Source organism: Curcuma longa, chromosome 15, assembly GCF_044706935.1.
Source record: "Curcuma longa cultivar G26 ecotype Majalengka, Jawa Barat chromosome 15, ITB_CL_G26_1.1, whole genome shotgun sequence".
Taxonomy (NCBI): domain Eukaryota; kingdom Viridiplantae; phylum Streptophyta; class Magnoliopsida; order Zingiberales; family Zingiberaceae; genus Curcuma; species Curcuma longa.
The window spans coordinates 4,826,632-4,836,913 of record NC_133875.1 but is presented as its reverse complement, the minus strand read 5'-3'; the positions used below and the strand labels follow the sequence as shown (position 1 = coordinate 4,836,913).

The following is a 10,282-nucleotide window of genomic DNA, read 5'->3' as shown; positions in this document are numbered from 1 at the left end:
TCTGTTGGCTGAAGAGGCTTTGAAAATCGATTGTGGTTGAGGAGTCAATTCATGGCTATAAATTTAAAGAGAAGGATGCCTTGTGTTGATCGTAGGGGCAAAGACAGAGAATTAGGCAAAGGGGTTGGTTGATTGATTGGAGTATGAAGAAGATATTAAATGAATTAAGGTGATGGAAGAGTTTGGTTGGATTGATCGAATGGAGTTATAATGAATTTGATGATTAAGGCTTTATTATCCTTTTTATGAGTTCAATTTCGTCCAATTAATTTTAGAGATAAATTATTTTTATTTTAGTTTAGTTTGTCTATGGGATAAATTTGGAGTATATTTTATGTATATTACATATTTAAAGGTTGATTTTTAAAATATTTATTTCTATTGAATTTTGATCCCATTAATTAATGATAGAGAAATGCAAAGGGACTTAAATGTCTGATGTGGAAATCGAATACGATAGGTTCACTCTTTATTTTTAAAAAAAAAAAAAAGGGCGTCTATTATTAATTATTTATGAAATCTAACGAAATAGTAAGATTGATATTTTATTTTCAATTAAAATCAAATGAATTTTTAATTATTTATTGATATAAAAGTTAGTACCTAGTTTTTATAATACAGTATTATAAAGATATTGTTTTATTCATTAAAATATTATTTTAATCAAATTATTATTTAAAAATAAAATAATATAAAATTATTTTATAGAAGTTAATAATTAATTTTTATATATTGTAGAAGTTATGGTATTATTTTCTACTTGGTCGAGTAATAAAATAATATAATAATATTTAATAATTAATTTTTATATGTTGTATAAGTAACATGTTAATTTTTACATGATAGAGTGATTAGATAATACAAGAATATTTTAGATAATTCATATTAATGATAAATAGAAATCGAGGGTCTCACGGAAGTTTTCCATCAGCCATCAGGGTAAATTGAGAGCCAATCACCTCAGTTAGTCCCATTGACTATCTCTGGGATGATCGGTCCGACTCCACGGAAATTTTCCACCGACCACCAGGGTAAATCGGGAAGTGCACGTAGTGGTTAACCCAGACGCCCAGCATCCTTTGATTGCGCTTTCTATTTGGAGAAAATTTTTTACAAATACACCGTAGCTGGGGATCGAACTGTAGGTGCTTGGGTGACAACCTGGATGTCCTACTGCGATACCATTGCCCCGGGACTAAATAATTCATATTAATGGTTAAATGCTATGTTCATTTGACCTTGATTAAAAAGACCTCTATTATTTAAATTCAATCTTATATAAATTTTTTATCCATTATTAGAATAAATTTAAGAAGTGATTTTATAAATAATAGAGACCTTTTGATTTTTATCCATACACTATTGTAAATTTTTTTCCTAAAGATTTTACTCTTATATATAATAATATATATATATAAAAATAGCTTAATAAAATATTAGAACATCAAATATTATTTTTATATTGTGTTTTGGTGGTTGCTAAAGAACGTACGCATCATGGGGAACGTGTCATGCATGTATTCTCGGATCAACATTTTTAATTTTTTGCATAATTAATTTCGTCGATTTATTTCAGTTTTTTTTTTTTAATATTTATCATCTTCCTCTAAATTCTCCTCCCATCTCTTTCCTCTCATCAATGCTCTTGCTTTCTCCTTCTTCACTGAAGCGAGGCGAGCGAGCGAGCAGCCGACGGCATCCTTCGTCTCCACCCAAATTTGATCTTTGTATCTTCGCCAATTTCAAGTTTTTCCCGACTATTTCTTTTAAAAATCGAATTTTTCTTGTGATCCATTGTTTTTTTTTCTTCGTTGCGGTCAGTTTCAGTGGTACTGATACATAGTGAATCCCGAATTGAACCTGGTTGAGGGGAGATGGCCAAAGGCGAGGGAGGCGGCGGCGGCGGAGGAGGAGGAGGAGGAGGAGGAGGTGGCGGTGGCGGCGGAGTGCCGAAGACGGATGACACGGCGCCGCACCCGATAAAGGAGCAACTACCGAATGTTTCTTACTGCATCACCAGCCCTCCTCCATGGCGTAAGTTTAGGTTAAATACCGCCGAGAATGATGGGATTGATACTTTATTTTATTGGAAGAATCTTGCAACTTTTTTCTGATTCCTTGATGCATTCTGATTTTGTTCTCATCCTTTTCGCAATTTTTTTATGCTTAAACTGTACGATTATTGATTTATTGCCTGCTTGATTTTAATATTTTGGGGCTTTTCTTCTTTCTTCACCATTGATGCAGTTGTCCTGAGCTTTTAATTGTCAAATTAAAGACCTCGTTGCTTTTAGATTAAGGATTTTCTTCTAAAAATTAACCTACTTATGAGAAGATCTTCACTATTAACTGTTTGTCTTGGTAATTACAATCTTCCCTAAAGTTAGAATAATCCCAAATTAGTTGTTATTGTTTTTCACCAACTAACAGATAAATTCCAAAATTCTGAATCATGCAGCTGAAGCTGTTCTTCTTGGATTCCAGCATTACCTGGTCATGTTGGGCACCACAGTTATCATTCCTACCATTCTTGTTCCTCAGATGGGTGGTGGAAATGTGAGTCAAAACCACTTTAACTATTTCATAATTTGAAAGAAGATCCATGTAGATGATCATTGTTACTCTATCTGCTTAATCTCAATCATGTCCTAATCTGAGGGTCACTTTCGATAAGCAGGATGAGAAAGCTAAAGTGATCCAAACACTACTCTTTGTGGCTGGATTGAACACACTCATACAGACAACTGTTGGAACTCGGTTGCCTGCTGTGATTGGAGGCTCATACACGTTTCTTGTGCCAACCATCTCGATAATTTTGGATGATCGGTTCAACAACATTGTTGATCCACACGATGTACGTTTCCAACATTAAAATTTTCCTGGTTGCATCAAGTTCATAATTTAACAACAAGAGAGATTGTATTTTACCACTATCATGAGAACATGTAGACTACACCTACCCTATAAGATTCTTTTGTTACTCTCATGAAAACTTCATGTGCAAATCAAGAATCAAACAACTAATATAATAATATTAGTCATGAATTGGCCTATGGATAGTTCGGTATGCGAGAATCATGTGCTTTGCACATAACTCCTATGCGAGGATACTAACCGCAAAATCTTACGGGTAGGTAAAAGGTGAGCAGAAAATGCAATGATTCTCTCTCGGATAAGTGAATTGTGAAAAAGATTCTCATTGTTTTTTGAATGAAAACCAAGTTGATGCAGCAAAACAGAATAAGTAATTTTGGATTACAAATTCTTGGTTTGCAGAGATTTCGGAAGTCAATGCAGGCTACTCAGGGTGCTCTTATCGTTGCTTCCATCATTCAGATTCTTGTCGGTTTTAGTGGATTCTGGAGGGTAGCAGCAATGTATGGAGTTGAACACTTTTGTGCATAAGTTTTGTTCTTTATGTAAAAAGAATTGTTTCATCCAAAAGTTATGATGATGCTAGTAATTTTACAAAATTAATCATATAATTTGTACTGTGTTTCGGAAATTTATCCTTCAGTTTAAAATCGTCTAATTCTGAGTATATATACTAACTGTAGGCATTTAAGTCCTCTTTCTGCTGCGCCACTGGTTGCTTTGGCTGGCTTTGGCCTCTATGAACATGGTTTTCCTGGAGTAAGATTTCGTCATTATCATTCTTTCAGGAGATTTTAAATGGCTTCATTTCGATTTAGTCATTCTTAAAGATTTTTTTTTTCTCTTAATGAATCAATTGCTGACAATGATACAGGTTGCAAAATGTATTGAAATTGGACTTCCACAGCTAATAGCCTTAGTAGCATTGTCACAGGTATAGATTTCGACAACTCTTTGGAGATTCTCTTAAAGCCTTAGTTTTCTGATTGGTTCAAATTCAATTTCTTGCAGTATGTGCCACACTTGCTACATGTGAAGAAGGATATATTCGACCGGTTTGCAGTCATATTCACTGTTGCAATAGTATGGTTCTATGCTTACATCCTCACTATAGGAGGTGCATACAGGCATGCCCCACTAAGAACTCAGCTACATTGTCGTACTGATCGTTCTGGACTTGTCGGCGCGTCTCCATGGTAGGGTTGAGTTGCCTATCTTTTATGTTGTGTTTTGCACCATAAGATTGCTCCAATTCAACATCCTAAGAAATGAGTTTTGAGTAAGATATTTTGCTAAGCAAGCATACAAATGTGTATATAAGCCTCTCTGAACCGCAGCATCGCTGTAATCTAGGGACCGCCACTGCAGCTCTCGTATCAAGTTCATTTTGTGAATGTTTTAGAACTATTGCCTTATGTTCATGAGACCTTGATATTTTTATCTTGCTGGGCCATCTGTTTCCATCTCTAGCATTCTTTTGAATCTATAACTAGATCAGCCTTCTACTCATACAGGATAAGAATACCATATCCTTTCCAATGGGGGAGACCAAGTTTCAATGCTGGTGAATCTTTTGCGATGATGGCAGCCGCATTCGTTGCTCTTGTAGAGGTCTTCTATCTCGCTTCTCTCTTACTTTCCTTTGAATTACCTTACTAAACTTTCACATACTAAACTTTGTCAAATCCAGTAGCTAAATATGTTTGAACATTTTACTTCATGATGTAGTCAACTGGTACTTTCATTGCGGTTTCGAGGTATGCAAGTGCCACACAGATTCCGGCTTCAGTTCTTAGTCGAGGAGTCGGTTGGCAGGTATTGAAACTAACAATTACACTGTGTGAAATTTATGAAACATGTGATACTAGTTACAACTTGTTTGTTTAATCCAGGGAATTGGAATATTGTTGGATGGAATATTTGGGACGGCAAATGGGTCCACTGCGTCCCCGTAAGGCGATCGATTATGCTTAAATTTTAGACTGATGAACTGATTGCCTAACACTGTTTCTTGATGCAGTGAAAATGCTGGTCTGTTAGCATTAACTCATGTCGGAAGTCGAAGAGTTGTTCAAATATCTGCAGGCTTCATGATCTTCTTTTCTATTCTCGGTGAGTCAGTCACTTGACTTTGCTTTGATATGCAATCTCTATTACTCCTGATGGTTTGTGCAGGCAAATTTGGAGCTGTTTTCGCGTCCATTCCGTTGCCAATTGTTGCGGCTTTGTATTGCCTTTTCTTTGCGTATGTCGGTATGTTTCATCAAAACTCAGCCGCGACACAAGATGAGCTCTACTTAATTTGTTTTTTTCCTTACACCAATTTTGTTTATGTATGATCTAACAGGAGCTGCTGGTCTTAGCTACCTTCACTTCTGCAACCTCAACAATTTTCGGGTCCTATTCATCGTAGGATTCTCGGTGTTTCTTGGCTTCTCGGTCCCTCAATACTTCAAGGAGTATACGTTAGTCGCTCGCCACGGCCCTGCACACACTAACGCCAGATGGGTAATACTTTGTGTTTTGATCAAGATGAATGAAACTGAGCTCGTTTCTGTATCCAATTGTTAACAAACCAAAATGTGCCTCCAGTTCAACGATATCGTCGATGTGATATTCTCCTCGGAGGCATTTGTTGCGGCCTTGGTTGCATATTTCCTGGACTACACCCTGAACAAGAACGATAAAGCGATGAGGAAAGAAAGGGGTTACCATTTTTGGGACAAGTTTAGGACCATGGACAAAGACCCAAGAAGTCAAGAGTTTTATGCATTGCCATTTAATCTTAATAGGTTCTTCCCATCCAACTGAATGCAGAGTTTCGCGCCTCGTTTCTTTGTACCATATGTTCTCTACGAACCACCCGAACAGCTTAAACAATCGATGTCATGTATCAATGTATTTTGCTCTGCCTCTATGTGTATTTTGTTAGGAGTATATCGGTGTCGATCATTTCTATCATAGACATCCATAACATGTAGTTGTTACCATCTATCGAAAACAATTCTTCTTGTGCTTCAACTTTGATGCTCAAACATTGTAAACCATCCCGACTTCTAAAGTAGATGCATGAGGAATGTTCAGTGCATAGGCAGGTCCCCTGCAATTCCTCCTCAAGAAATCATACCCGATATCGATCGCAAATCTCTTGATCAAACCAGATCCACTCTTTGCCTTCAACTCGGTGTGCCCGAAAATGAATGCCATCCCGGCTTCCCTTGCTTTCATCAGCTCCTGCAGTTCCTCCCTCTGGCCGGCATCGATATGTGGGTGACTCTCAGGCAAAACAAATCTCACCTTCTTCCTTCTCACAACTGGTGATTGTATTTGTATCTCCCTTGAGTTCGAGGGGCCAGCTGCATCGTCTGGGTCCATCTCTTCTTCGCAGCATAATCGTAGTCCAGCTCCGACCACTGTCATATTATCATTGCTCTTTTCTGGTCGTTCGGGTGTTCCACTTGCATGAGAAATGTCGAACCGGATGAACTCAGCAATACTGCTGACTAAGTCCTTCTCGAACTCGATATCATCCCCGCGCACATCACGGTAGCCATACCGTGCAATGCACCTGTATACCTGGTGTTCTTTTGGGCCAACTCTTCCAACAAGGAATCGCTCCTCTTGTCGAACATATGGCACTGGGACAGACTTGATGCATACAAACACAAGGACCTGCAGAAATGAAGCACTTTTATATCGAATGTAGGATGAGAATACCAACTTCATCAATAAGCAAACCACCTTACAAGCATGAGCATGGGGAAGTTATAACACCGTAAAGTTTAGCACCGAACAGAATTTTCGGTCTCGCGGGAAAAAAATGCATTCAAATTTGCTCATCGAGTAAATCAGCAGCCTCTAGTTATTGTATCAAAGAAATATAGGGTGATCGAATAGCTAAAACAATACATAAGCATAGCTCATAGCTGACCTGGTGAAAGGCTGGGAGATTGGTGACAAAGTGTGAAAAGATGGCTGGAATTCCTGATACAAGTTCAGTATGGATGAGGCCAATGCCCCGCACACGAACAATTCCGAGATTAGGACCAAGACCGAGGAGCCAGTCGATGGAGACCTTATTTTGGAGGTCAATTTCATACTTTTTGAGTGTGCCGTAGTGCCATACATACATAATTATCATGAAAATGAATGAGAGGGCAATTGGAACCCAAGCTCCTTGTAAGAACTTGATGAGGGATGCAGAGAAGTACAGTGTCTCGATCGATCCAAAGAAGACGATGAAACATACAGCGAAAATGATGCTCTTGTGCCAACATAAAACTATCACAAGGGACATCAAGCAGCTAGTAACCAACATGACAGTAATCACAGCCAACCCTGTAATCCAAAGCACAACTAGATTACTGTTTGTTCTTCAAGTCGCTCAATAACTAAAAGCTCGCGTGCATCATCAATGGATATTTTAGCTGATCTACTACAAATGTATGCATTACTAGATATCACAAGAAACACCAAGGCTCAAAGAATTTCTCTCGAATGAACTTGAAACCGACACATTGTGCCTAACAAATGCAACAAATATAAGTGCTTTTAGTGATACTTCTCTGAAAGGTCCTTTAAACAGAAGATGGAGGTTATAACATACCTGATGCATTGCCCAGGCGCTTCGTATCTCTGAAACCAACAGTAACAGCGAGGCACAACGTCATTAACATCCAATTGATCTCCGGAATGTATATTTGTCCATGTACTTTTGACGAAGTATGAACGATCTTCACCCTAGGGAAGCAGCTCAATGCAGAGCACTGCTTGATGATTGAGAAGGTACCAGTGATAACAGCTTGGCTTCCAACAACAGCTGCCATTATAGCAATTGCCAGAACTGGCCACCTCAATTTCTCTAACAAAATAGTTTGTCAAGTTAGACAACCAATATCAACAACATTAACAATGATAATCTTTCGGATAGCATCAGTACCTGGCACAGATACATAGAACCCGATATGGTAGTCACTTTCTATAATATGATGTTTCGATAGATAAGCAGCTTGTCCCATGTATGCAAGGATCAAGGAAGGGTAAATCATGGAAGTAAAAGCAATCTGCCGGAAAGTACTATATATGTTAGAGATAACCAGTTGATATATCATTCACTCGTCTTAAATCTTGATGCCTCGACCCTCACCTGTATCGATAACTGTGAAAAATGCCCCAAGTCAGCATACATAGCTTCAGAACCTGCAAGAGCAATGGAAGAATTGAATGCGATCCATGTATACGATAAGCAGGCTTACTGGAAATATATAAGTTTATATACCTGTTATGCACAATAGTATTCCTCCCAAAGACATCCAACCTCCTCTTTGAGTTTTCTTCAGAAATTTGTACATGTAGTAGGGAGAAAGAGCTTGATACACATGTGGGTTCCAGTGAAAAATGTTGTAAACACCGATTGCACTGATGCATATGAGCCAAGTAACGACAATCGGTGCAAACAGAAAGCCAACCCGATGTGTGCCAAAGTGTTGCAGGGCAAACAGAGCAACTAATATGGCACACGCAACAGGAACCTCAACATCTGCAAGTTGAAAGATCAGTCTTAAGTTCTCACAGCTCAGTTGTAGGAACATAAATTTCGGTTTTTGATTGCAGCAAAAGCATATGAAATTTCAGTATCTGAGATGTGTTCAATTGGATTTCTGTGATGTGTAATTGTTGCTCACTGGTCTACTGATCAATAGTGGATATGTAACGTTGGGAGAAGAATTTTACACCCAAAGATTGCCAAAAAGAAAAAGTACAAACTTGAAATTGGTTGTGGAATCTCTTCCCAACATTTCCAAATCTGTTCTGCTACTTGATTTGGCTTCTAGTGATCAGATGAGAAGTAATTGCACAAGACAGAGAACATATTAATGGTGAGATTTGGCTTACACTTGTGTTGTTCCCTGGACATGGACAACTCCAGGCCTGAAACAGCCGAGAATACTGTAAAGAGACCACTTTTCTGTCAGGGATTGGTCAAGAACCCTAAAAAGTGGGAAAAGATCCAATGAATAGCCAGGAATTACCGGAAATTGCTGGCGTAAGCACGCCGTCCCCAATTACCATGCAGGCCCCAATCAGAGCAAGGATCAATAGCAGGTGCTGCAGCACCTGATGCTTCTCGAGAAGCTTCTTTACCTTAGAGGCCGCCACTGCGCTACCCGGCCGCGCGGCGGCGCCTCCGCCGTCCATATTCTTGTACGTGGAGAGCTCCTCGTCGGCGAGTTGCCCGTTAGGCAGGAATCCGACGCGGGCGTGGCGGCAGAGGAGGGAGTAGAGCGCAAAGGTGCCACCTTCGCCATTGTCATCGGCGCGGAGCACGATACAGACGTACTTGAGAAGCGGGACGAGCGTGATCGTCCAGAAGACGAAGGATAGCACGCCGTATATCTCCTCATTCGTCTCCGAGTGCTCGATATCCTCCGCGAAGGTGTTCTTATACACGTACAGCGGCGACGTGCTCAGGTCGCCGTACACCACTCCCAAACTCTGATACGCCAATGTCACCACCGTCCGCCATGAACCCTTCTTCTGCCACATTAGATTCATCAAACAAGAAGCAAAGGGGAAATTTTGATCTTTTCACCATTTCTCGAAGTAAAAAGCTTGCAAAATACCTTTCCCAGGTCAAGGTAACCGCCGCCGCCGCCGCGTTCGAGATCCATGCTTGAAGAAGTCAAGAACTCACCGAGCTCATTACAAAGGCAACAACTTCAGTTTAACTAGCAAGGGAGCGCAGGCAATAACTCACAGAATCACTGCCAAGATTGCATCTTTAAGGCCTCTGGCCAACGAAAAGCCATCAACAAGCAAGCAGGAAGACGAGGAGTTCAGCTGGAGGTCAAATGGGTTGGGGGAGGGAACACCTAAGGACGCTCGATATGGCGGAGAGAGCTAGGTCAAACAACGGGACAAAAAAGAGAGAGGCAAGATTAGAATATTCCGAGTGAATGCGAGAGCTTAATTTAACAGAGCAGGTGAGGTCAATTGGAGCAGCAGAAACTGTGGTTTCGGTTACAAATTGCGAGGGAAGGGAAGAAGAGGTAGCAGCCATTGAAAGACCTGCAGAAGGTGGGGCTGGTGCGTTGCGCTGCGGTGGTACCATCTCCCTCGCTTGCTGTCTCCCTGCTTGCTTTCTTGCTTTTGCTGGCATTCCAAGCTCAGCGGGGGCGAGCTGGCATGAGGACGGAAAAAGCCATGGAAGGAAGAAGAAGCCTGGATCAATTGCAGCTTGGCAACCGTGCAGAAAAATACAATTTTTAAATAAAATAAAAGAGATTTTTTTTTCAAATATATTTAAATGGTAAGTTTTAAATATAATTTATTATTCTTTGGAAAGTAAAATATAAAAGTTTCTCTTACTAATTATTCATCATCATCAATGCAGAATATTTTCAATAAT

The 10,282-nt window shown here is 39.6% G+C and overlaps 2 protein-coding genes across 3 annotated transcripts; one reads left to right on the top strand and one right to left on the bottom strand.

Moving 5' to 3' along the window:
* The first annotated feature begins 1,626 nt into the window (after positions 1-1,626).
* LOC141846185 (nucleobase-ascorbate transporter 6-like) lies at positions 1,627-5,866 on the top strand. The gene is made up of 15 exons (XM_074734184.1): positions 1,627-1,727; positions 1,822-2,034; positions 2,459-2,556; positions 2,678-2,854; positions 3,277-3,377; positions 3,558-3,633; positions 3,749-3,808; positions 3,886-4,070; positions 4,389-4,485; positions 4,603-4,689; positions 4,767-4,825; positions 4,895-4,986; positions 5,050-5,127; positions 5,222-5,382; positions 5,467-5,866. The coding sequence occupies exons 2-15, from the start codon at positions 1,875-1,877 to the stop codon at positions 5,683-5,685; spliced, it is 1,650 nt and encodes a 549-aa protein (XP_074590285.1). The 5' UTR covers positions 1,627-1,727; positions 1,822-1,874; the 3' UTR covers positions 5,686-5,866.
* LOC141846184 (potassium transporter 6-like) lies at positions 5,857-9,545 on the bottom strand. 2 transcript variants are annotated; one of them, XM_074734182.1, is made up of 9 exons: positions 9,498-9,545; positions 8,907-9,411; positions 8,770-8,823; positions 8,153-8,413; positions 8,021-8,073; positions 7,814-7,937; positions 7,481-7,735; positions 6,806-7,212; positions 5,857-6,546 (listed from the first exon to the last, which is right to left on the bottom strand). In XM_074734182.1, the coding sequence occupies exons 1-9, from the start codon at positions 9,543-9,545 to the stop codon at positions 5,905-5,907; spliced, it is 2,349 nt and encodes a 782-aa protein (XP_074590283.1). In that variant the 3' UTR covers positions 5,857-5,904. The 2 variants fall into 2 exon arrangements, with proteins under 2 accessions (XP_074590283.1, XP_074590284.1); XM_074734183.1 differs by having other exon boundaries at positions 8,907-9,408.
* Between the last annotated feature and the right edge of the window lie 737 nt (positions 9,546-10,282).

Coding starts and splice junctions, on each gene's coding strand:
- LOC141846184 (XM_074734182.1), bottom strand. CDS start 9,545: ATGGATCTCGAACGCGGCGGCGGCGGCGGTTACCTTGACCTGGGAAAG. Junction 7,938..8,020: donor TTTCACAGTTATCGATACAG/GTGAGGGTCGAG, acceptor ACTTTCCGGCAG/ATTGCTTTTACTTCCATGAT. Junction 6,547..6,805: donor ATCTCCCAGCCTTTCACCAG/GTCAGCTATGAG, acceptor TCATTTCTGCAG/GTCCTTGTGTTTGTATGCAT.
- LOC141846185 (XM_074734184.1), top strand. CDS start 1,875: ATGGCCAAAGGCGAGGGAGGCGGCGGCGGCGGAGGAGGAGGAGGAGGA. Junction 3,634..3,748: donor ATGAACATGGTTTTCCTGGA/GTAAGATTTCGT, acceptor ACAATGATACAG/GTTGCAAAATGTATTGAAAT. Junction 3,809..3,885: donor CCTTAGTAGCATTGTCACAG/GTATAGATTTCG, acceptor AATTTCTTGCAG/TATGTGCCACACTTGCTACA.